Source organism: Cryptomeria japonica, chromosome 11, assembly GCF_030272615.1.
Source record: "Cryptomeria japonica chromosome 11, Sugi_1.0, whole genome shotgun sequence".
NCBI lineage: Eukaryota > Viridiplantae > Streptophyta > Pinopsida > Cupressales > Cupressaceae > Cryptomeria > Cryptomeria japonica.
In genome coordinates this window covers 384,615,822-384,642,319 of record NC_081415.1, presented here as the reverse complement: position 1 = coordinate 384,642,319, position 26,498 = coordinate 384,615,822, and the positions used below count along the sequence as shown (strand labels likewise).

The 26,498-nt window shown below is 37.5% G+C and overlaps 1 protein-coding gene across 2 annotated transcripts in view; it reads right to left on the bottom strand.

Moving 5' to 3' along the window:
• Positions 1–12,953: 12,953 nt before the first annotated feature.
• Positions 12,954–26,498, bottom strand: part of LOC131071625 (origin of replication complex subunit 3) — a 220,377-nt gene continuing 206,832 nt past the window's right edge. For both annotated transcript variants that reach the window (XM_058007552.2, XM_058007553.2), the window contains exons 15-17: positions 14,306–14,430; positions 13,941–14,117; positions 12,954–13,560 (exon numbers count right to left, since the gene is read on the bottom strand). In XM_058007552.2, the coding sequence (XP_057863535.1) occupies positions 13,455–13,560; positions 13,941–14,117; positions 14,306–14,430 (408 nt within the window). In that variant the 3' untranslated portion in view covers positions 12,954–13,454. The remainder of the gene's footprint in view (positions 13,561–13,940; positions 14,118–14,305; positions 14,431–26,498) is intronic.

Genomic DNA, 26,498 nt, shown 5'->3' with positions numbered 1-26,498 from the left:
CTAGATATGATAGTCATGATCTGTGTATATTGTACTATCAATTTTACAAGTCCTTTGTTGCTCAAATGGTGGAGTTAGTTGTTGTTATTTCTAACAATGGTTGTTTGTCAAAATTGGTCAAGAGAATGCTTGGCGGTTCTCTAATTTGTGGATTCAAGTGTTCTGGCTATGAGGACATGTTTATTTGGTTTGTGCAATGTTCCAGTTCAATTTTATGGTGATTATTTAACTAGCAAGTAAAGTTATGGTGTTCTGAGTTTTGTGTTGTTAGTTGGTTTGGTTCTGGTTCACTGCAATGAAGTGTCATATCTGGATCATGCCTTTTCAATCTGGATATGCTTTGGTGCTTGTGAATGAATGTTGATATGGGTCTCACTATGACGTGTGTAGATCCGCTTAAGTTTTGTGTATGGGAAGATTGTTTTTGGCTGACTGGTTGGCACACTACATTGTTTTTCTACATGCTACATTTGGTGTCAACCTTGGAGGATGTGTTAGCGTATGTGGTTCATTAGAATTGTGTGGGAAGGATGTGTTGTGATGTGTTTGGGTACCCTTTATCTCTTGCAATGGAGCCGAATGGATGTTATAGATCTGGGTGATCGACTTTATGTAATTTTGTATATTGTGTCTGTGACCGACCTAGTTTAAGGTTTCAATGAATTATCTTGTATATATATAGGAGTGTGCATGTATGAGTTGAGCATAGGATGTATGTGAATTGATGTGAAGCGGATTTGAATAATGCACAAGTACATTTGGTATAACAAAAAAGTGAAAAACAATTGTGAAGAGCATTGAGATAGAGTTTTGAAGTCAAATATGTTCGCCATGACATTGGTTGCTTAACACAATGGTTCAAGGACAATTTCATGATTAGATCTTAAATCATTTCAATTCATTTGATCCTCTGCACCTACTAGAAGGTGTGTTCCTTCTGGCAACTTGTGCACATTTGTATCTTGCCCTAAGACAATGAGTCTCAGTATTACAAGTCCTTTGCATCTTGCCATGAGACAATGAGTCCCAGTATTACAAGTCCTTTGCATCTTGCCCTAAGGTTGTGTCTTAGTATTGCAAGTCCTTTCAGGTGCATTGAGTTGCTTTGCCTCATGCCTAAACTTTGTAATCAAGTACTCATATCGTGAGTTTGATTCTCATTGTGGTTTTTCTCTGTTTAGAGTTTTCCACGTAAATCTAGTGTTCACGTGTATGTTGTGCTTTGTGCTTTCATGTTTCATAATTACAGTAACTAGTTGAGTGTGGTTTGAAGTTTAATTAATCAGAAGCAAGTGTTTATGAGGTCTAGACTATTCAACCCCACCCTCCCTTTAGTTATGTGACATTTTCAACATCCCTTCCACAATCTTCACAAAATATTATGGCCACCACTCCATCCTAAGAGAAAAATCCATTACTATTGTTGTGTACACTTTCATGTACAAGTTGGACTCTTCATTCCCTTTAAAATTACACAAATCTCAGAGGGGATGTAGCAATAAGACATTGTCGTAGTTTATTGAAGATAAGTCCACATAAAGGCACATTGCATGATAAGTGCTACTCTTATGAACATAAGCTTTAGAATAAGGACTTTCTAACTTTTGGGGGCCTAAACCTGAACATTGATTTGAAACCCAAGTATGAAGATTATTGTTGAGATCTTGGCATTGCCTAAAGTTACATAAAATAGAGTAAAATAGGATAAGGTCAAACATAGCTAGGAATGTTTCAAAGTCAAGGTCACCTCATAAAAAACACTCTCATAGATAGTATAGACTAATTAAACATTATTCATGAAGCAAGAAATGCAAATCATAAACTACTACAATAAGACACACCAAAAGGAGCAGATGAAGTGATGTTACTAGTAGATAAATCCTTTATTAGGTTTAGGCACTCACTAATTAAACTTTACTAGTCGACTTAGCAGCATGAGCTAGGTTTTATATTGAAGAAAAGTGTGGATATATGTAATTAGAACCAATGTGTTTGATTTAGAGGTTGAAATACAAATGCCAAACTAGGAATTGAAGGTAAAAGGAACACGTAAGTATATCAATTCTACAAGTATAGACAATACCTTGGTTGCATAAAGGTCTATCATGTTATAAATCCATCTACCATACACAAGAATTTATTTTATGTTTTGATTATTTTATGTTGTCCAGTGACCTAGGTTCCTAATAAAATATATATAATGATAATATAGGGAAATACTAAGATACTATAGAACATACAAAAACATATAAAAGGAATAAAATGAAAGAGAAAATAATATAAATAAGAAACTAAGAGTCAGTAATTTGATCGAAAATGACAAAACCATATAAAAACTTAAAATCTAGATCAAAAAAATGGTTAAGGCTACATAAGAGCCTAGCAATATGGTTAGGCCACTATATATCATTATGGATTCAACAAGTACTCGATAAAATTATGTTTGTACTAAGTATTATTCAATCTAAGGCAAAAAGCTAAACTTAACTATATGTAATGACAATAATTATATAAATAAAGTCTACAAAAATATCATTTTTTTATTGTGTATATAAGAAAATAAGGAGCTATATTATCTTCATGTACCAGGCAAGTGATATAGAACAATGGTGATAAAATGAATGGAAATGATCTTATTTCACTTGTAAATAGATAAAGAACTATTCTAATATCCAAATAAAAACTACAAATATTAGCATCACTAGAAATATCTAGCAAATAACCAAAATGAATAAAGGGCAAGCTACTAAAATCATCCTAAGGGAAAATATTTCTAAAATAAATCCAATAAGAGGGAAAAAATTGTTGTAGCTTTAAGACTGCAACTCAAGTACTAAAAGAATGTTCTAAGAGACCTTGCAAAATACCCAAAGATACAGAACAATCTCTAATTGAAGGTTCACATAAGATGCCAAAAATCTTAGTGTGTTAAGTGTTGTTGAAAAATATCAAAGTTGTGCAATAGCATGTGTAGAGTATTTTTAGAATAGTAAAGAATGTAGAAGAATATGGAATATGTATCTCACAACGTAAAATCTCAAAAGTTGGATACGCTTACATGGTTGTTTTGACCATTCACCAACTAAAACAATTTTGTCTTAGCCATTTGAAGCTAACTATGTGGCTTTGGTATATTCAAGATGTTGTCATACCCAAATGGACACCTACATATCCACTATATAGTCCAAACACAACTAACAAAAATATTAGATGCTAATAAGAATGCAACATATGATTAAGTAAAAGCACATAAATAAATATAAACTTGGCACTTGAATCAAGAAAAGTGGCTAAGGTTATGGATAAACCAACTCCTAAATATAGTACAAGGATGAACTATAAAACAAGTGTAATTTAAAGAGTTGAAATTACAATTTCTAACTCTACAACTGGATCTTAGATTCACTATAATATAATTCACAAAAATAGATTAAGCACTTGATAATAGACGAACCACAAATTAAAGAAAGTTGTGACAAAATTTCTTGATTGTTTGAGACCAAATAAGTTTATCTTGATGGTTTAATATTGTGGCGTCTATGATACAAAGATGACTTATTTATTGAAAGATAAGAACCCAATAAGGGAATTTTATCAACTAGTAAGCACCATTTAGGTTAATGAAAAGGATTCCAATAAAATTCAAGATAGGTGATAAAGAATTCAACAGTCAAGCAATCAAGCCTCCAACTACATATGGTAAAATAAACAAGATAACAAGTTGTCTAAAATAACTTAACTACAAAATGGTGATAAATAAAAATGATCTTCCACCAAACAATATCAAACCTACTAGACAAAAAAGATAGTTGAAATTTTTCGTAAACTTCATAATATTAACTAGAAGAATGCAAACCTATTTACACTGGAAGTAATTCTGATTAAAGAGACTATCCATAAACCCCATAATAAAGAAATACCTAATCCCTTAAGTGGAGTGATGCTTGCTAGTGTGAAGCATGTTAAATGCCTCATACACCTATGTTTTGTTCCATTTCCCTTGTGATAAGTGAAAATTAAAAGGACTATAAAGAATGTGAGGATGATGAATAATTTAAGGGATATGAAGAAGAGTATGATGATGAACATAGAGTTAGTAAGACATGTGCATTAAAATATATATGTATCAAAGCAGACTTGTTTGATGAGGTATTGATGAACATCTTGAACATGAATAATTGTCATAAGGTTAGTGATATATGTTAAATACATTGTCACCCATTATAGGTCCCTTAAATGAGAGTGACTCATGCAAATTTATCTAAATAGGTTCCTAAGGGTAGAATTATTTGCATTCTTTCAACTAGTACTGAAATTATAAGATGGAATGACCATCATAGAAGTAAAGAAGCAAACATTCTAAATGAACATCTACATAGAGGAACCCTATTGTTTCCATTCTAAAACAAAATAGTCAAGAGACCTCCAAATGAATTATCTAAGATATTCTATATGCTAGCATTGTCACACTTGACCCTTCTACTCCATTGTACAAGTATCACATTTTTGGCATAGCTTAAATGTTCAACAAGATTAAGTTTTATATACCTACAATTAAATTAATCAAATTTCTAAACATAGAAATATGATTACAAGTTGGTTTGTTTAGGGACGACCCTAATCAAGAATGAAACTCATGTAGACCTCTTTTATGTGTGCTTATTCATAAATGGATATCTAACTCATAATTATATACTAGATTTAGGGACCTTTACAAGCATAAGGCCATAAGAAGTTATGAATATATTGGATTTGTAAATATCAAAGTACTTTGGGAAATGTTTTCCAACAAATTCTAGAGAAGTTCCTATCATAAGGTTTGTGAATGGTGTACAATTATGGTTGGCTACATAGCATGATAAGTCTTATCGCATGGATATCATAATGGTGAGAATTATATATATGGAATTTTCAAAAGAAACTATTGCCCTTTATCAAAGAGTTGTAAAAATGCTAAGAGAAAGAAAGATGCTTCATTATGTAAAGAATGCAATATAGGCATCAACTAAAGTAATAAATATTCATGGGATAACTGAAGAATTACTTGTTCTATCAGTTCTTTCATGTCATCCCTTTCCTCCTGAGTTCTGGATGGAGTGGTTGTGTTCTGCAGATAGACCGGGTGTGATGGTGGGGCCTATGACATTGGAGCCGCTGGGTGCGCCACTAACTGATTCGCTGGTGTGGGAACTGGGTTAATGGCAGGGAGATAATTTGTTCCGCCAACTTGTGGATTATAAGGCATTGTTCCTGCTGCAGTCACCGGTGATCGTAGGCTAATCTTGAAAGCTTCATCATAGGCCGTCTTCAAATCAGCGGGGTTAGTTTGCTGGACAAACATAGAGGTGAAATAGTCCAATGCCGCATAGTATATATTTTGGGTGGCTTCATCATTCACATTGTAAGGGAAGCGAAGCCTGGAGTAGGCTCTTTGGAATCTGTTATTAAAGGCGCCAATTGGCTCCCACTCTTGTCTCCTTTCTTCGATAAATTGTCGATACACTTCTGCTGGGGAGACAGGCAATCCGAATTTGGCCAAGAATGTGTCTTTCATTTGTTGCCAATTTCCAATAGAGTCCACCGGCAAGTTGATGTACCAATAGAACGCCTCTTTGCCCAAAGAATATGGAAATAGCCCACAAGCGACATCCTCATGCCAGATATCTCGATTCTGGAGAGTGTCTTCAAATACTTTAATATGTTCTTCAGCAGTGCGATTGACATCATTAATGTAGAACTTGGTGCAGAAGTGTTTCGAATTCTTTGGCATGTCGTGATATGATGCGAAAGAAGCGAGTGGTAAGCCATTCACAAGGGCGCCAATTCAGCCCTGGGGCTTGCTGTTGTTGCTGGTGTGGCTGTTGATGTTGTTGTTGTTGGTGTGCCATTGCAACTATCGACTGCTGCTGAACAATTGGTTGCATTGGTGCTTGAGTGAACCTCTGTTGAATACCTGTAGTAGCTACTCTTGTTATTGAACGTTGTGATGATGGAGTCTGGAACAAATGGGTAAGATCTTCGACACTTGGTGAACCTTCACTTGAGGATGTGATTTCCTTCTTCCCACGTCTTGGCTGGAATGTAAGCTCTTGGAATTTCTTTGCTCCTGGGGTAGATCGCAGAATACTTTGATGTCTTTTTGGTGAGAATGAATTAATACACTCCAGCTTCTTGGATCACCGACGGCGGGGAGCACGTGGAGCAAGTGGAAACCTTTGGTTGAGCAAATCTCTTTCAATCTCAACAGCGATCTCAATAGCCTTCTCTCATTCTCCTTGCAACACCAGCCGAATTTCGTTGTACTGTTCTTCGCTTCTACTTATCTTCTGAGCAAAATTAGCTAAGTCAGCAATGATATCCTCCTGATGATCGTGAAATCCCAAACTAGGTTGTAGAACAGGAGGTGAACTTCTAGTGCCAGGTAGCACCATCCTGAGTCATAATTTCCTCTTTGAACAATCCAAATTTCTTCTTCAGATGAAAACAGCCCTCCTTCTAGCGCCAATTCTGTTGACGTGTTTTTTATGACGGCGTCCAACACAGAATAAAGTTGCCCAATGGTCACTTCACTCTCTCTTGATCAAAGTACGATTGCATGCTGATATAATAGGAGAATTAGACAACCGACTCCAAGGTTCCTTTTATGCTGTGGATGTGACTTAGTTGGCTGATGTGATTGCTGGTAATCCAAGGGGGCCTTACGTATGTCGAAGAAATTTGTTCAAGCTTAAGAATTTATTGATGCGGATGATTTGCAATGAAGCTCTAAGTTTTAGATTTTTTGGACTTTGAAATATGCAAAAAGTAAATAGGAGCAGGGTAGAGGGGAACTAAACTAAAGGTAATCTAATCCTAGGAACAAGGAGACGGGACAAACTTGTGCAAAATCCAACCACGCTTCGCTTCGCCAGCAAAGCACAACTTACACGAAGGCGGTGCAATCTTCAGGGGGAGTGCTAAAGATTTTCAAATCGTCAAAAGAAACCATCAGATTGAACAATAACAATCGAAGTTGAACATACACTTATAGCGAGGCTCAGACTAACTTTGCACGGTGTGCAACAATCAGCTGCACACCAAAAGTATGAGCACGAATTTGGCAACAAGCGATCCTATCAAATCCAGTTCATTTAATTGCATGAAAACAAATCTAATCTATGAAGAGAACGAGACCATGCGAGTTCCAAAACAACACAAAAACACACCAACAATTGAACAATATATTAAGTGTTTGCTTCAAAACTCTTAGCAACAATCTCTGACGATAGTCTCTCCTCCTTACAAATGAGGGGGTCACCCCCTTATATAGGCCTCAAGCCCAGATTACATGCAAAACTCTAATTAGGGTTTGCCCAAAAGATTCTCCACACATGATGCAACAAGGTGGGAATTTGCATTAAATAACCCACTATGCCCACTTACAATAAATTTAAAAGGGCCTAAAATAGCGCCCATAATGATGATCATGCCCGGAATATAACCGACGTCATCATAAATACCCATCACTCTTCAAGCGATGGTGACATGCAAAAAGAATCCATCATAAAACCATTATGAGGGGACAACATGCAAGAATATTCCCTTATCCTGTGGTGGCATGCGTTGACCGGTCCCGCGCCTAGTCAAAGTTCTCTTCAGCCATAAATAGGCCATCATGGTTCAGTCAAAAGACTTTCGCCAAAACCGGACTACCATTATCTCGCTCATTAATGGTGTAATTAATGAACCTATCGACGACGGCTTCCAATTCTCCGATGGAGACACTTGGCACATTCTTGATGTTGAATTCCATCAAGGCAATCTCCTCTTCGCTTCTGGAAAAGAAACTTTCCCAATCCGCCATGGCTTCCTGTGTTTTCTTCATCATATCGGAGAATGAAGAAACATTTGCAAAATGTTCCTTGGGAAACGAACCGACGAAGAAGAAATCATGCAACTGGGATTTCAAAGAATTCACTGTTATTCCCCCATCGCTGAGTTTCCTTGAAAATAAAGCTTCCATGGCACTGAGGATTTCTTCCTGTATCCCTCTGATAGATTCCTTCAAGGTGACAGAATCAATGTTGAATTTATCAAGGGTGTTCTTCCCTAAACAGATGGCGTAGAACCATCGAGGAAAATCATAGGCTTCATTCTCCTAGATTACTTTCCCGCCTACCAGTGTTTGCCTTGGGGTCCTCATCAGAGCCCTGAGTCGAGAAATGGTTAGGTCTTGGTAGACATCAACATCTTCCCATAGTCCTTCTGCCGTTTCCAACCTACTTAGGAGGGCCACGAATCTTGAATGGAGTTGAGCTAGATCTTCTACAAATTTCCCTACCTCAGCATAAACATCTTCTACCCATTCTCGAGAATTTTGTGCCATTGCCTTTGTAAGTTCTGCATCATCAATTACTTCCTTGGGAAGGAAGGGAGGGGGAGTGGATGAAGGACCTGCTTCCCTGAGGGGTTTCTTGAAACTCCTGACATACTCGCATAGAAGTCCGTTTTCCTCCTTCAGCCACTTACATTTTGCTTTTGACTTCAGCAATTTCTCCTTCATGGCAAAGGAAGAATCGTCGAAATCTCCCATTACTTGACCGGTGGAAGCATGGCCAAGATCCACCTGTCTAATGACGTAATCTTCTTGCCTAATCTCACTCCTATCCTTGTCCACAGCAGGTTCAGCAATGTGCAAGGTCCGGGCTCCGAATTCTTCTCTGACTACTTTGGAAAACTTTCGGGGGGCTTTTCTTTCCGGTGGCTGATCCATCCTTTTCAATAATTCTTCTAATTCCTGAGCAGGATTGGGCTCCCCTCCTGCTTCATTTCCCAATCTGCCTATCAACCAATCCGGCACAGGGATGGAATGGTTGTAATCCTTTGCATGCTCTTGTTCTTGAGATTCCTCTTCCATTTCGCCAAGGATAGTCTCTATGAAATTATCCTGGAGAACTTCTTCCAAGTGCGGGGAAACCTCTTGCCTCTGACTTCTTGGCTGATGACGGCCCTGTGAAACATTGATGCTGAGTATATCAGGTGTTGGAACGTTTCCTGGAAGTGGGCCTGCGGGATGTGGGAACATTACTACTTATTGTACGCTCGCAGAGCTGACTGGTGAATGTTCCCTTCCCGTCCTCGTTTTCTTTTATGGAGGCTCCTCCTGTTGGGCTTCCTGTTGAACCTCGCGCGGGATTTCCTATTGGGCATCCTTCGTCGTTGTTATCCTTGGCCTCTTTGGGGCACTTTTTCCTTTGTCTATCTGGGCCTCTCTTCTTGCCTGACCCTGTGAAGAGTCTTCAGTTGCCTCACTGTGAGAATCCAAATTTCCCATCAACTGGTATGTCAGAGGGACATGGTTTTTAACCAACTTTCTTGTCTGCATGTCAATCCAGTGCTTAGTGAATTTTAGCACTGGCCTAGCCAAAATGTTCAAATCATCTACTCCAAGCTCCAACCAATCTGGCAACAGGATAGGTTGATCTTTTATCCTTTTGAATTCAGGTTGCATCAAATCTAAGTCTTCCTTCACCTGGTCTGGCACCTGATGGACCTCACTTATTCTGATGGTGTCAAGGGGTAGTCTGGAGTGCATTCTTCTCCGGACCTCAAAGTCATCCTCGACACCGGCCCAGTAATCCTCCAAGTGAAATCTATGTATGAATTTGACACCGGCAACCTTCCTGATATGGCTGTAAGGATCATATTGGGCCCTGGAAGTGTAAAATGGTAGTCGGTAGAATGCCAACTCGCTTGTTGCACTTTCAGCGGCTTCCAATCCTGGGCATATCTCCATGAAATCCCCCAAGACAACTGGAAATTCAATAGATTGCTTCTTCTTCTTCTGCAGCTGATCGTAGGCAGTCAATTGCCTCGTGAGCTCGAGCAATATAAGCTTAGCTGACGGATATCTAGGCAATTTGTAAGATTGGAAGGAGAAACCCTGTGTCCTGATGTAGGTGAACTTGGGAAACTGTAGGAACGCAGCGCCATACTTCTGGACCAAGGCACTTGCTTGCGGAGACAACCTCATGTGCAACTTATTTTGCATAAGTTGTGTCAGGTACATGGTGAAGGTGTCATTCGCCAACTTGTAAGAATTCACGTTGTGGAGATGTAGCTGAGGATAGCATTCATGCACCTTTAGCTGAGCTAGCCCGCAGCCCATGATTCCTCTTGTTGGCAGCCCATCGAATCCACCCCTTCGTGCCAGCATATAGAATAGGTAGGAACTCATGAAAAAGGATTGAGACTTTTTCTCCTACAGGTTCTTCAATTGTTCGTGCAAGTAGTGGCTAATCAATCTAGCCCAGTCAATCAATGTATTAGAATTCATGATCTCGCCAATGTAGAAGAACATCCAAGGCTCGAAGTTTACCGTGTGCGAGCATCCCATTACTCTGCTCAGCATTTTTATCATGTCCACATATTCCTGCTTGAACTCGAAGATTGTGAGAGTTTTGGGCATCTTGGACACGTGTACTCTAGGTTTCAGCAACCATTGCTTGTTGATCAAATCAGCACACCTAGTGGGGCCTGCTTCATAGACTGCTTGGGCTCTGCTGCTGGTCATGTATGTCATGGAGTAATGTGAAGGGATTCCGAAGGCTTCACCGATCACCTTTGGAGTTAATGTTGCCAGTAACTTGCCGTCTGGCGTTGAGATCGTCTTTCACTCCAGATTGTAAAGTGTTGCACATTCCAAGACTAGATATGGGCATTGAATGGCGGGAGGAAAACCAACTGCTGCAACTATTCCACTTCTCACAATCTTGACAGTTGTCGGAGATGGATTATGTCCTGCAGTTCCGAACATTCTTATCTTGAATGCAGCCCAGTTGAACGTGTCGAAGGTGGTATCACTGATCTCTTCCCATCTTGAATTCAACCGAGAATGGGGAAGAAAACCCTTCGTCTCTGCTTTGATCATTGCCTGCCTGAAGATAGTAGTTGTCTTGCTAGGTTCCGCCATCTTGGGAATACTTCAAAATGATGAAATAGAGACTAAGTATAAAAAACTTTTCACTTCTTCACTCTTTCTTTCCTGAATCTCGCACGTGAAAAATGAAATGTTTTTTCCAACTTATATACAATTCCCGAGAGGTATCAAATCAGTAATTGCATTTAGAACCTTCCTTAAATGCTCCCAATCATGCATCATGCTTTGGAAGATTCCTCCTGCCAACTCGTTGATTCCATACTTTCCAATTTTGGAGGGAGATTGCAGGATCTTTCTCGGGATTTGCTCAATTCCACTCTGACTTGTCATCTTGTGTCGTCGAAGGAACTTTCCCGACTTTTCTCCATATCCCTATTTTTTAGGTATCTTCCTAAATTTTAGGAGTCAGGTTCATTGGATGGGGAATCTCATCTCGATTCAAAATCCATAAAAATTTCCATATTTGACTGGGATTTGATGCCTAAAAATAGCATAACTGAAAATTCGTACAAGGGGAATTTCTGCTTTTTACTCTTTCCTGACTCCTTGGATTTCGTGCCTTAGGCAAAATTTCAAGTTTTTCTTCTTGGGTGAAATTTTACCATGCCAGAGATTCATGAACTCTCCACTTGTGAATGCCTTCATGATTTCAGCGCCCCAGACCAGACCTGGGTGCATTTTTGCTCTGTCCATGGAGAGGCGGAAAATTGTACTTATGAATGCTTTCTTGATTTCAATGCCCCGGGCCTGACCTGGGCACATTTTTGCCATGTCCATGGAGAGGCAGAAAATTGTGCTTGTGAATGACTTCTTGATTTCAGCGCCCCACGCCTGACCTGGGCGCATTTTTGCCATGTCCATGGAGAGGCAGCAAATCGTAGTTGTGAATGCTTTCTTGGTTTTAGCGCCCCAAGCTCGACCTGGGCGCATTTTCACCCTGTCCATGGAGAGGCAGAATATTGTGCTTGTGAATGACTTCTTGATTTCAGGTCAGGGCGCATTTTCACCCTGTCCATGGAGAGGCGGAATATTGTGCTTGTGAATGACTTCTTGATTTCAGCGCCCTAGGCCTAACCTGGGCGCATTTTCACCCTGTCCATGGAGAGGCGGAATTTCCCGCTTGTGAATGACTTCCAAAGTTAGAATATTTTGACCTTCCACTTCAGGGATGATTCTTCAGATTTAGCCATTTTTAGACCCCTGCCTTTCTACTTTCAACTTTCCAGATTTAGAAGTGATTGTGCATGTTGACTCTCCGTTGTCTGCTAGCCTGATCCTGCCACAAATAGACTTTCCCGAAATAGAAACTTTCGAAAATGTCAGAGTTAGAGCCCAAGACAGGGTGCAAGATGACTTACTAAAAATAAAAATTTACTAGAAATAGAAATTACTAAAAATAGTAAGTTTGATTTTTGGCAAAATGGCAAGATTCTGGGACTCGAAAAAATCCCTAAAAAATAGGGACTTTCTAAAAATAGAAAGTTACTCCGTTTGGGCTCAAATTTTGCTGGGAGGTCCCCTGAAGGGTCCCGACTCCAGCCATATGCTTAGTTTTTTCAAAACCCTAACAGGAACCCCTAAAACCTAGGACAGAAGGCAAAACCCTAGAAAAAGGACAAAACAGGCCCTAGACTTCACAGAATTTGCTTGACAGAGAAGCAGATTAACCCCAACTGACTCCCAAACACCCGTAACGCGGAGAGATTGAAGAGATTGCCACTAACACACAAAAACGAAAGCCAAACGACCAAAAGGGCCTAAAAGCAAAGGGGGGGTCCCTATCTGGGATGGGGTGATGTGTGATTAGGTCACAACAAGATGTACCATAAAGAATCCAATAAGGAATAACCTTCAGAAATTCCATGTGTTATGTAAAGCCTAAATCCTATTGCTGGGCAAAACATATCGAGAACAATCACTGACAACAAATTAAAGAGAAGAGCAATCAAAATGTGACGGTGATATTAGAAATTATTTTGTTCTTAATCTCTGCAATCGAAGCATTGATGAGAATGACAAACAATTAAACGTGGCATTTGGTTCTCAACTGTGCTATTAAACATTAATTTTGAAATAAAAAAATCATAGGTGCTCGTAAGTTATGCATAAAAATCCTAAATTATATTCCAAAACCTCCCGAGCTGGCATCTTGATGGCTAAAACTGTTGTCCACTATTGTCTTGCCTACAAGACTACCATACGACCACAATATTGCCATTTGAAACAAGTAGAAATGCCATCACACATATCCTGCACCTTAGAGAAGGAATCAGAATAAGTACCCATGTTAGAACTGTCACTGCATAGAATACTTCCACGTCTTGCAAAAATACCTGGCATTCTAATTAATCATATTACCTGTTCCGTCAGATGCTCTTGAGCACTCTTATTACAATTTTGTATATCAGTTTGATCCTCACTCAACTCTTTACATCAGACGTGCCAACAGGGACTTGTAAACAATCTACACTGTTTTAACTTCTACACATTTGCCAAGTTGTTTCAGAAAACCTTAGACAATAAAGGCAGTTGAGTTCTACAAACCAAATGCAATTCGTTGTAAGTAATCAGCACGTCTCTTGCTAGGCATTCGCACAAGTCCCACAAATTGAAGCTCTGTGATTGCTTTTGAAAACCTTGCCCTAAAAGCATATGTTAAGGAGTGTCTGGGAAATTTACAGGATAATGATACTGAGGAGGAGACATAGATAACAAGTCTCAAAAGGAATGTTAGAAGAGAAAATCTAAGAAAGTAGACACAGATAAATATTAACTATTATGTGACAAATTTAAGAAGGTACGAAGTGTCATAGCCTCAAAAGATTCAGACATATGGGAAATGAAAAGAGAAAAGTAAATTATACGCAATTACCATAAATGATAACCTTGTCAACTCAAATGCAGTGCCTATTGCATTCCATGCAAAACAGATATTCAAAAGTAGTAAGTAAATCCTTTTCAATGGTATGCATAACACAATACAATGACAAGGGTTGAATCTAACCACCTAAAATAAGGATACTGAATGGAAGCTTTATCTGCCTGTGGAAGCCCATTCATAGCCCTCTGCCTTTTCTGAGAAGAGGCTTCGCTTCCCCTATAACCATTGCTTTGGTCTGGAATGAAAGCTATGGCTCCAAATGACTGATACCAATCATGTACATTTATCACATCGCCATGTTCTTGAGCCAAATGATATCTGCGGGATATTGAAAAAATAAGAGATTAACACAAGCATATTAAATAGCTAAACGACATCATCATATAAGATTTAATGGCTTGAGGTAGCTCACTCAAAACATTGCATTATAAACAATTAATGCAGTTAGCCAGAAGTACTGAGCTAAAAACATTATTATGTAAATTTACAGTGTTTAAACTTATTACGCAAGAGATGTCTCATTCATTGATGGAGACAATACAGCCACTCCTGTACAGCAGCTGCACTGGAGAGACAGTTGAGAATTAAGAAGATCATTCTGAACTGTTCTTCGAGTGTCTACCATGAGGGCCTGCAAATAGAAACCATGACAACAATGAAAAAAATTAAATTAAGAAAAATGCAAATTCTCTTCTTAACCTCTATGCTCATAACATCATTCCAATAACTTTGGTGGATTTGAATAAAGTCGTAACTTTCAGAGAAGTGAGTATGATGATTAAAATAACAAAATGAAATTACAAAGCTTTTTGCCATATTTTCACAGCTGGAAGAATGGAAAGTGTAAAGACTGCAATTATTTAGAGGAAAATTAAAGAAAAAGAAATCACAAAAATTTAAAAAGTTGGACATTCAAACAAGACTTTCTTCCACAAATTGTTACAAAACAAGCAACGCTAAATGATGAATGCAAACTAAAACATCTGGATGGACATGTTCTCAAAAGAACTCACGACCTATGTGACCAAATATTCTAGTAAGCAGTTAGGAAATGCAATGGTTGAACCAAGCTCGGGAAAAGCTCCTAAAATACATTTCAAAAGTCAAAGAAGCGAAGGATAATGATTCCATTCCAAAAAAATTCAACAAGGATAAATCATCACGCCCAGATAGATTCTCCTAATTATTCTGCCAGATTTTTTGGAATTTCATCAAGGAAGAATTATAAGAGATAGTAAAAGAATCTTGAAGAAACAATAGAATGCACACTCAGACAAATGCCACAAAACTGCTACTGATATCAAAAACTGAAAAAGAGGCATCTTTATATCAGTGTTCTATAATAGTAATCTGTAATATGGTCTATAAAACTTTGCCATGATGATAGTTAGTAGACAGAAAAGCTTTCTTACACAAATAATTCAAGGAAACCATACAGCATTTGTCCCAGGAAGACGGATCACTGACAATGTAATTGCTGTCGATGAGCTGATACACAGCAAATACTCCAAAAAGGCCAGGTGTAATTATGAAACTGGTTATTTCTAAAGCCTTTAACAGGGACAGCTTGTCACTAATATATAAAATGCTGAAAACGTATAACTTCAGTTACAAAGTCATTGAATGGATATGTACTTGTATCTCAGCTCCCACATTCATCATCTCAATAAATGTATATCAAAGAAAAACTCTTCTCAAAATCTCAGACAAGGTGACCCACTAAATCCTAATCTCTTCATTAAAATTAGCAAAAAACCTTCTACAAATTCTTTGAGGAAAAAAGTGTTAGAAAATATACATGGGCTGTCAGCTGTTGGAGAAAAAGGTATGCAAGCTGTGAATTACCCAATGAAGAAGATTAAAACAGATACAACACATCATTGGATTCAAAAAAGAAGAGTCGCCTATAACCTGTCCTGGCTTCCCTGTTTATCCTAAATACAGAATGTATCTATCAGAGAACATCAGTGCTGCTGTGAGCATCTATAAGGTGCTCTAGTGTATCACAGACCACTGAAATACCTGAATACTCTAACACCCCTTACTCTTTTCTCTACACAAGCAAACACAACGGTAGTAGAGAGACATCAGGTTTTAAGTTTAACCATTTCTTCCCTACCATCATGGTAGTAAAATAAGAGTACTGACACACCTACAGAAATCAAGAAAACAGAAAACTAGGACACTAACGCAATGGTGTGGACTCCAGCAAAATTGTCAGGTCTCCAACAAAATTAATACGAGACTAGCATAAAAGTCCATTTACTCACAAAATATATGGAATCTTACCAAATTGAAATTTTAGCACCATTGACAACTCTATGGTGCAAAAGAACCACTGAAAGCATAAAAAAGACAGAGAGATGCACAATCAACTCCAAGAGAAGGATTTAATGGAAAGAACGTCAACAAAACTGAATTTTGAGTATATCTATATTGATAAGAAATGAATTGGAAACTTCACTATAGGCCATTCAATCATAAATTCGTCCAATCACAAGCACAAAGTTTCAGATATTGAGGACAAGCATTTTGAATATGATATTACATAATCATTCATACAAATGTCCGTAACATTATGATTTACCATTTCCTTTTAAGTAAAATAGATAAAGGAGGATTACAAGCTTATTCTTCTACATTTAAGAACATAAATGAAATGAATTTTACAAATGGTTATCAAATGCTAACATGGAGGATCTTCAAAACACCAAAAATGAACTCCAATGCAAGAACCCATCAAAAGGCCAACAGAAGAGAGCTACCTCCTAACTTACATCATCAAGAACCAAGAATACTCTAGTCAACCACCAAGCTTAAGGAGAAAAATCATGCATCCACAAAACACACATGTTTACAACTCAAGAATCACGAGACATGATGTATCACACAAAGATCTCTCCCCCATTTGATTCTCATTTGATAGACCTCATTTTGAATATGTTCTTGACGTGTTTCAATATGCCATTTTACTAGCTTTTGTTCTCATCATCAGCAACAATGCTAATTCAGCCCTCATAAGCTATGACAGGTATTAGACAGTAAGCGAACTAGAAAATATCGTTCCTAGGATGACATTATGTTAATGGTAGTTGATTCACTGTGTTGAATGAGCTCATTTGATTCTCATGAAATCATTCTATTGGGTGATAAAGTTGTAGTAGTCATATTATTCAGTCAGTGCATACTCGCTTGGTGTAATTGTTAATAAGGCAGAGTGGGCTTCTCAAGTTGCTCTTAACAATTCAAGACCTCATTCACATGTAAATGGTGAGAAATTATACTATTGAATCGATGATCTATAGAGTTACCCGGGGACGCGTCCCCGACCTGAAAACCCCCGTCCCCGTCTCGGGGACGTTTCGGGGACTTGGGGACGGCCAGGGGACGTTTCCCCCCGTCCCCAAATTGCCCTATATTTTTAGGGGACGTCCCCGAAACGGGGGGACGCCTGCCCTAGCCTTGGGGGACGTCCGTACGTCCCGGGGACGGCTGGGGACGGCTGGGACGTCCCCAATCCGTCCCGGGGACGGCTAGACGTCCCCCTTATCTAAGGCCATTAATAAATATTAAAAAACTAAAAAAAGTTGTATTTTCAAATTTTTTTAAAATTTTTCTAATATAGGCCCCTTATTAATTCAAATTGTTAGTAAAAATAAAAAAATTAAAAGATAACATTAATTTAATTTATAATTTTGACAATGAAACTATATGGCAGCAGTGTAGCCTTTGGGCATTTTGACACAGAGATTAGAAAATCGCCCAAAAATCGCCAAACTCGGCGAGTTAATAGAAAAATAACACCCAACACCTTTATGAAAGAATAAGTTTTTTTGGCCTCGCGGGGCGCTGCCCCTCGACCCCCGCCCTGTATCGCGACAGGGAGCGCGCAAGGGGCGCTGCCCCTTGACCCCGCAAGGGGCGATACCCCTTGACCCCACCTTGGGGGCGCTGCCCCCAAACCCCCGTTGAAAAATATGGGGGGAAACCGCGTCGATAGAAGTAGGGAAAATTTAACCTCTTTGTTTTGACATTTTGTATGTTATTTCTTTAATATCTATTATGATATGCATATTGACAATGTGAATGAATTGAAATTCTGATTTATGAATGCATAATTGCATATTGTCTATTGAGTATTAACAATGTTGTATGTTCAGAATTTACATTCTAAAATGTCTTCAACTTTTCATAGTATCATACACATGCCATTTCCATGTTTTATTGTTTTCATATGAATATAATGTATGTATGCATGCTTTATCCATGTTTTCATATGAACATTTAGAATTTTGAAATTTTCCTATATATTTTAAATATTTCCTATATTTTAATAGCCGTCCCCTTTGCCGTCCCCCGCTGTCCCCAAATTTGGCAAAAAAATTTGCTGTCCCGGAAACGCGTCCCGCCGTCCCCTGCCGTCCCCGTCCCGGAAACTCGGGGTAACTTTGATGATCTAAATTGATAGCAAATTAGTGTTTCATAATTAAGAACAAGACCTAGATTGTTGAATAACCACAACATTTTTTATTAATTGCTTCAAATCAAAGCTATATGGAACCTTTTTGGGTAAGAGATGCACAAAAATGTAGATACAACAAGATGCTAAGAGCGGACTTTCAGTCGACCTCCATAGACCTAAAATGTTTGAAAACGCTTCACAAAAGGAAGAAATAACTAAACACCGTGATATTTGCAAAGGAAGTGAGAGCACACATATACAATCAAAAGGGACGGCAAGCAATGTGCCAATTGCACTAATCTAGGTTGCACAAGTATAGTGAAAATGCACATCAGCCTTCGTACTATGGTCACCTAATAATTTGTGAAGATGGATGATTGAACATTGATGTTCCAGTTCCTAAAGCAGCCTAACAAATTTAAAATATGAATCATAAACTTTTAAAATGTAATGATTTAGAATGGCCACATGGCACCATGGCACATTCTTCATTTGGAATTTTGGATTGAACAATAAGTGACAAGCTAATTTACAATGCACTGAAGGTGGATATCTGAAGTTTATTCATGACACTCAAAACAACACTTTGGGGTTTGATAAAAAAACAATTTGGGGTTGCGTTCATTTTGGGTTCGTCGTTACAAAAACATATAAAAATTATACATACATACATGTTAACACCCCTCTTGTCGTCACTCTATCATCATCACTCGGAACTATCACTTCTATCTTGCATCATTTACGAACACGACTAAAACTAAAGGCTGCTGAGGACTTTTGTCGAGAAGGATACAAGATAAAAACATTAAGATAGGGGATGCTGATTCCTTGGCCCTTTGAAATGATTAATGGAGGGAAGCAGCCACACCCCATAATACAGTCACAAATTTTGAATTTAATGGATTAAGATTGATGGAACCTACTATAGAATGAAAAAAAAAATGTAAAAATTTGCCACAAGTTTGTTCGAGACGAACCCACAAGTCAAATAGCGAGACTCGGCCACACCCACAAAGGATAGAATCCAAACCTCAAACACAGGTCGGACTGGACTGGAAGCTGAGTCTTCTAGGGGGTAGAGAGGTAACTTAACATTTAAAGACCTAAGAACCATATGGAGTAAAAGCATTGGTAGAGAGAGTCTAATTCACAAGGTTGAAACTCAAGTTCAAGTTAGACAATAATAAGTTTGGTAAGGGTAAAATATTTGAAAAAAACAAATTGGCATTTAATTCACCTTATATTTTAAAATACAAGTGATATATCCAATAAATTATCAAAATACTTTAACATTACTAAATAGATTTGAGATCATTATAAAAGATGACACATTTATCAAATGTAAACCATAAGAAACAAGTGAAATCATAATTGTGGAGATGTTTTTTTCGTCAAAAAGGTTCAATCAAAAGTCGAGACTTTAGAACTTCAAAAAACCTCCAAGTCATAAAGATCACTTGGCTAAGACAGTGAGCATCATCATCAATATCACTACCCAATTCATCATCAAAAAAGTCAATCTTATCTGCAATTGGCATTGGTATGCCTTCTAAAATTTGTTGTTGTGAAGATGTGGAGTCATTTGGTCATGAACAATTTTAAATTGCAGCCAATGTAGACAAGATCTCCCAACTTTCTAGACATCAAATTGTTCCTCTTTTTGGAATGGATGTGGTCAAAGCAACTCGAATTCTTCTCACAAATTGATGAATTTTCTCTTTGACTCTTCGAATGGCAACGCGTTGTAGTTCAAGAGTTTGAACTCCATAGTTCATCCACCATCTATAGCCAAATACCTTAGCTCATGACATATCATATTTGCTTGTTGCCATCCCAAACAACCCTTCCACTCAATTGTATTTCCAACAGTGGTCTTTGATTAGAGCTATAGTTGTTGGATCTAGTTGAAACATGCTAATAGCTTCAAAAATCCCTATCGTAATTTCACAATCACCTTGTCTATCAATATGAAATAGCTTAGGCTCCAAATAGCAAGTTGTTGCATGTAAAAATGTGTGCATCATTTTCCACCTAGAATCAACTATCTCCAAGGGTACAGGGGGATGTGTACCTAGGGATTTTAGCCCTTTTCCTCGCTTCGTGGATGGAGGATGCCTTGGGGACATTTCCAAGTCATCCCCCAAAAAACATTTGCAAGCAAAATGTCCCTGATCGGTAGGGATGTCTAGAAAATGCAATGGGTCGGCTAGTCATCCCTGGGACACATTGGGGGCGTCTTGGGGATGACCAACCATCCCCATTTTCCAGTGCTCAAAAAACATTAAACTCAACTTCAAAAAAAAAACATTTTTGAATGATATTTGTGGCCCCCATGCCCCTCTAACCCTAACATGACTACACATAAAACGCATTCCTACGTCCCAAAAACTTGGTGGAACATAGACGATCTCCCATATCTCCATGTATTGTACTTCTACATTATTTAGTGCTATATGAATAGATTCTTTACAAGGGTCCATGCTTTCATAAAGCATGTCGAGGCAACGAGTGTCACCATCAACCATTAGAAGCACATCAACAGTTGGCTCACATATATTCAAAACCTTTGCTCCACACTGTTTAAATGAATTGTGCTATGTTCTTCCGCCTAGCACTTTTAGAAGGCACTGATTTTTCCCACTCATTGGAACAAATAACAAATCTCAAAGCTGCTTTCTCTTCAACCACTCTTTTCAAAGTGATATAAAACGATGCGAACCTCGTGTCACAAGGCCTCAACAACTCCCTAGATGCATGTTGATTTCTTATGAAAGTTGCAACTTCTCTCCCTCTATGAATTGCTACATATATCCATATGAATTTAGCCAAGTCATGAAGCAACAAATCCAAACAATGGACTGAACATGGGCTCCAATATATTCGTGGATACTTCTCTACAATCAACTTCCCAAGTCCCACACAATTTGTTACACTGTCAATTACCACTTGAACCACATTTTCCTCCCCTACTTCAAGAATGGCTTCCTCTAATATATGAAAAATATATATTGGGGTCCTCTTTTGGTTCATGGTGTCGGTCACTTTCAAGAACACAACACCTCCAGGGCAAGCCATCAAAACATTATCAATGGCATCTAACATATACTTGAACATCCATCACTCAATATAGTGCAACTTGTTGTCTTCCAAGAGGCTTTGACCTCGGCCATTTTTTATCACTTTCTTTGACATCTACACAAGAGTTGTCCTAAAATCCTATAAAGATGGAAGTGTGTACCCTTTGCCAAAATCTACAACTTTCTAAATTGCATTATGAAAAGATTTCTTGCTACATTGAAAGGAATAGCACTTGAATAAAACAAATCAGCTAATGCATCATCCACTTGTTCTTTCTCTGCTGGTTTCCGAAAGCTATTCAATGTTCCACTTTCTTTTGATACACATATCGCCTTGGGCAACCTAGAAGAAGAGGACATAATAGATGTTGTAAATCTAGACACATTCTCTTCAATTCTTTGTTTTTTTCTATTATTCATCTTTCCTACTGTTGACGTGTATTTTGTACACTATTAAACATAGAATAAAATACCTAAAGGTACCTTATCCTCTCTTGAATAAAGCCTCTGATTGCTGAAGATGTCGCGAAAAAGGATCAATCAGGATGACTCCAAGGTTCTTTGATGTAGGGTCTCTACATGTGGATAAGCTCTTTGTGGTATGATGTGATTTGCTGGAATCACAAGGGGACTTACACTTGATGCCTGAACTTCTGATCTGCTTTGAATATTGCTGGAACACAGGATCTTACTAGCTTTGACTTGAAAAAAGGAAAAAAGATGAGGGCGAGGAAAAGATCTAATCTTAACACTAAGAATGTAAGAGCAATGAATGATCTTTGATGAAATTCTAACTAAGTCTTGTTTTGACATCGCAGGACCATCTCCACAAGGTTAGTGCGATCTTCGAAGGAAAGCTTTATGATGTTCAAATCATCACTGCAGGCATAGACACCATCAAGTTGATGCATATCAATGAAGAAGCGATAATTGAAGTTAGGCTTAAGCTGAACGATTCCAGTTGACTACGCAAGGCAAGTCTGCAATCAACAAACTGCTAGTAGTATGGATATACGAATTTCACCATCAATCAAGCACATTTCTTCCACTCACCTAATAACATGAAATCAAATATGAAAAGTATAAAGACCATGCAAATTGTCGAATCGACCCATAAATTTCACCATTTCTTCAATGAAGTTACAAGTCTTTTACAACAACATCTTGGCAACAATCTTTGCCTTCTCTCTCTACTCTACTCTAATTGCTATTCTATCAACTAGCTAATCACCTTCTAACTACTCTCTATCTATCTTCTAATTGCTTCCAGCTATATTCTAACTGCTCTTTACAAAATGAAATGCCAGGGCTTATATAGTGCCCTCAATACAATTCGATGGTTTAGATCAATTCGAGATCAATGGCCAAGATTCAATAATGAAAACCCTAATTAGGGTTTGTTACAACCATTACATAACATTTAATGCTTGACCAATGATAAAATTGTATTGCTTGGACACATGTCCTCTCTAGAAAATTCCACCAATGGATAGTTGGGGTAGGTACATCGGAGTTTGTGCCACCTTCCATGAGTTAGGTACATTGAATCTGGACATGCTGAGGTGGACCATACTGACTGGAGAAGTGATGACTAGGATGCCACCTCGTCTGACACTTGTTACTTGGTAGATATTCAATTTGATGTTGTTGAGCAGCTAGCTTTAATTAATTCATCTCGAACTATCTGCTTCTTCAACGAACCCTTTGTTCTGACTTCTTGTGTCCTTGATTTGCAGGATGATTGATGTACCTCGCCTTGGAATACTGGATTGGAAAAGTCGCCCTCGATGACGTTAGTCCAAAGAAGGCCGTCCTTGTCGATGCTAGGCTGGAGGAGGTCGCCCTTGTCCTTGCTTGATCATCCTTGGAGGAGAGTCTTCCGACTTGTAGATCTTTCGAGCTTGGGAGTCGCCATCTTGATACCTACACAACATTTCAAAATTAGTAATATATCTTGAAATCTAAAAATTAAACTTTAAAAGGAAGACTCAAGATTTTAATTAGGAAACTTTATGATAAATCTTGAGTTATCATTTCCTAATTAACCATGTAATACTTAGATTTTTCCAAAAAATGTCTAAAAAAAATCAAACCTTGAATAAGGGTGTCAAGATGATTTTGCCATACCTCCTCTTGAGAATTAACTCAAAGAAATGATGTAAAAATAGATAAATTTTGCTAGGCAAAGTGTAGATCAAAGCTCTCCCTTGGATAAAATGCACCTCCTTTAGCTTGCAAAAGAACTCCACCTTCCTCTTCAAAAATCTGGAAATTCGCCTTCAAATACCTTCAAAACATCTGGAATTTATCCTCCAATCTAGCAAGAAATACGCCTCTCCAATAGCCTTCAAGATGAATTTCGCCTTCCTTAGTCTCCACACTTGGTAGAAATTCGCTCCACACAAGCTAGATTTCGCACCTCCTTCCTTGCTTCTCCAAATCACACTTGAAACAATGAGTGAATGATTTGAATAATGAAAAACACACCCCAAATATATAGAGCGCTCACCATTTCACCTCCTTCTAGGCCGACTTGATGAAAATAGGCCAAAAAATAAATAAAACTAAAAAAGGAAGAGGCCGACTTAATTAGGCAATAAAAAATGATACCTCAAGCGCTCTTCTTTTAAATTTTAAATTAATAATAATTAATTTCGAAATGCCTCAATTTATTAAAAAAAACGATTTTCCAAGGCTCAAAATTAATTATTAAATGCTATGCGCTTTTCATTAAATGCCAATTTAATTAGAATTTTTAAAAATATTTCGAAGTTTTTAGCGAACTTGGCATCTAATGCGATTTGGAGGATATTAACGCCCAAGCATGGTAAAAAATAACGAATGTCAATAACCTCGCTTTGGTCCCTTGGAGAGGGACAGGAGCGCCTTCTCATTTTTGTCCTCAATCCTTCATTTTTTTTACGTTCAAAACTTCATCCTTGACGTCCAAAATGGCATTTTATCTGGAACTTTAAGTTCAATTCATGTGATCTTTGGAAGGAGCTTGCCTTAAAGCATTTTCGCCCTGGTCCCTTGGTGAGGGATAGGAGCGATTTTGCAAATCCAAGCTTATCTGTCCTTTGTCAGCCTTCCAAATTATATTCAATGGATAAATCATGTTTTCCTTGGTCTCTTCAAATCATAAAATTGTCTTGATCCTACAAGAACAGTGCAAATTTGAAATTCAAGCTCCGGTCCTTCAGTGAGGGACAGGAGCGAATTTTGTCTTCTAGGCCAAAATGCTTCACTTTTCACCATGAAATGTCTTGGCTAGGGAAGATTTCATCTTGTTACACGCCATGAATAAGAGTTCAAGTCTAAGAAAGGTCTAAAAATGTGTATATAAAGAAAATCGCTCTGGTCCCTCAGTGAGGGACAGGAGCGAATTTGACCTTCTAGGCAAAAACTTCATCATTTCATTGTTTTTAATCAAATCTGGATGCTCTATCACGTTCATTTCGTCCTCCACCATGCCTTTGATGTTCCAATTTGACCAAACAAGGTCAGGAATGACTCAAATAAGCCTTTTCGCTCTGGACCCTTGGTGAGGGACAGGAGCGCTTCGTCTTGGTCCGTTGGAGAGGGACAGGAGCGAAATTCGCTCTGGATCCTCAGTGAAGGACGGGAGCGAAATTTGACTTTTTGAACTCTCTATCAGGATAATTTTTATGGAATATAACATTTAAGTATAAGTGAATATACTTTAAGTTATATTCCATATATACTTTCAGGGTGTTTGAGAGTGGTTTCAGACCTCCAGGAGTTATATTGCAAAATCTAGTTTTTTGAGGTTTTTCAGTTTCCAGACTTAGCCAAATTTCAGGATCAGGACTTTCAGACTTAGCCAAATTTCAGGATCAGGACTTTCAGACTTAGCCAAACTTGCTATCCTATTGATCTCCCCGACAGCACTCAAAATGCAAAGGCTAACTAACAAAACCCTAAAAGACCTAAAAAAAACAAACCCTAAAAAGCAAAAAAAAGGGGTCCCCATTTGCAATGGGGCGATGTGTGAAAACGTCACAACACCTACAATGGAAGAGGATTGTTATTTCTTTAAAGCAACTCTCAAATCTGGAGTCACACCTAGACATGCACTAAGACTTGCTAGACACCCAACAACATCAAATAAGTGGTCCATTGCCCTTAATAAACTTCCAATAAAAGGTTTTGCACACTAGTTAAATTTGAGATTAGCGCCATTGTAGGTCACATATTTCCAGGACTCTACAGTTTCTTTTTTTTTTAAGCCATTACAATCTACATGTTTCAAAAGAAAAAGGATATTTCAAATTTAAAACATTAAAACAAATGCCATCTTACTAAATAAATAAAAAACATTAAAACAAAATATACATAATTTTTATTTTTAACTCTAAAAAATAAATAATAAATTCTATTTTAATAAACATGAAAACAAAATTTAATATGTTTTTATTTTTAATTTTTAAAAACAAAAATAAAACCCACTAAACTTTATTTTTAAAAATAAAATTAAAAAATACTTAGTTGTATTTTAAAAATCATTATTAATACTAGATTTTATTTAGATAGTACTTTTTTATTCTCGCCATTAAAATAATTATATTAAAAAAGCTACTAAATTTTAATTTTAAAAAAATATTAAAAAATATATATATATATATATTTTTTTAACTCTAAAAAATAAATTAAAAATACTATTTCTATTTTTCAAAAATTAACTTTAAAACAAATTAAAAACACTAAACTTTATTTTTTTAAACTAAAATAAAAATATATTAATTTTTTATTTTAACTTTAAAAAATATATATATTAAATTTTATTTTATTTGATACATTAATAAGTAAATTAAAATAATAATTAATTCAAATATATTTAATATTAATAAATACATTGAAAAAATTAATATGAAAAACTTAAAACCCACAAAAAACCTGCAACAACAAAAATATATAACCTAAAGCAAGTGGCGTGGGTTTCTAATGGTGCTGAATGTCTCTTTCCTTTGTTGTCGCGACTCAGATCTTCTCCCCATGAAATGCCTCTCTGGTTGACAAGTTTTTCAATCACGAAATGACTCTTTCCTTTGTTGTCACAACTCAGATCTGTGCGAAATACTTTTAGACTTTTGCGAATTCAGTGTCCCTAACCGTCAACAACAAAAAATGTGTCTTCAA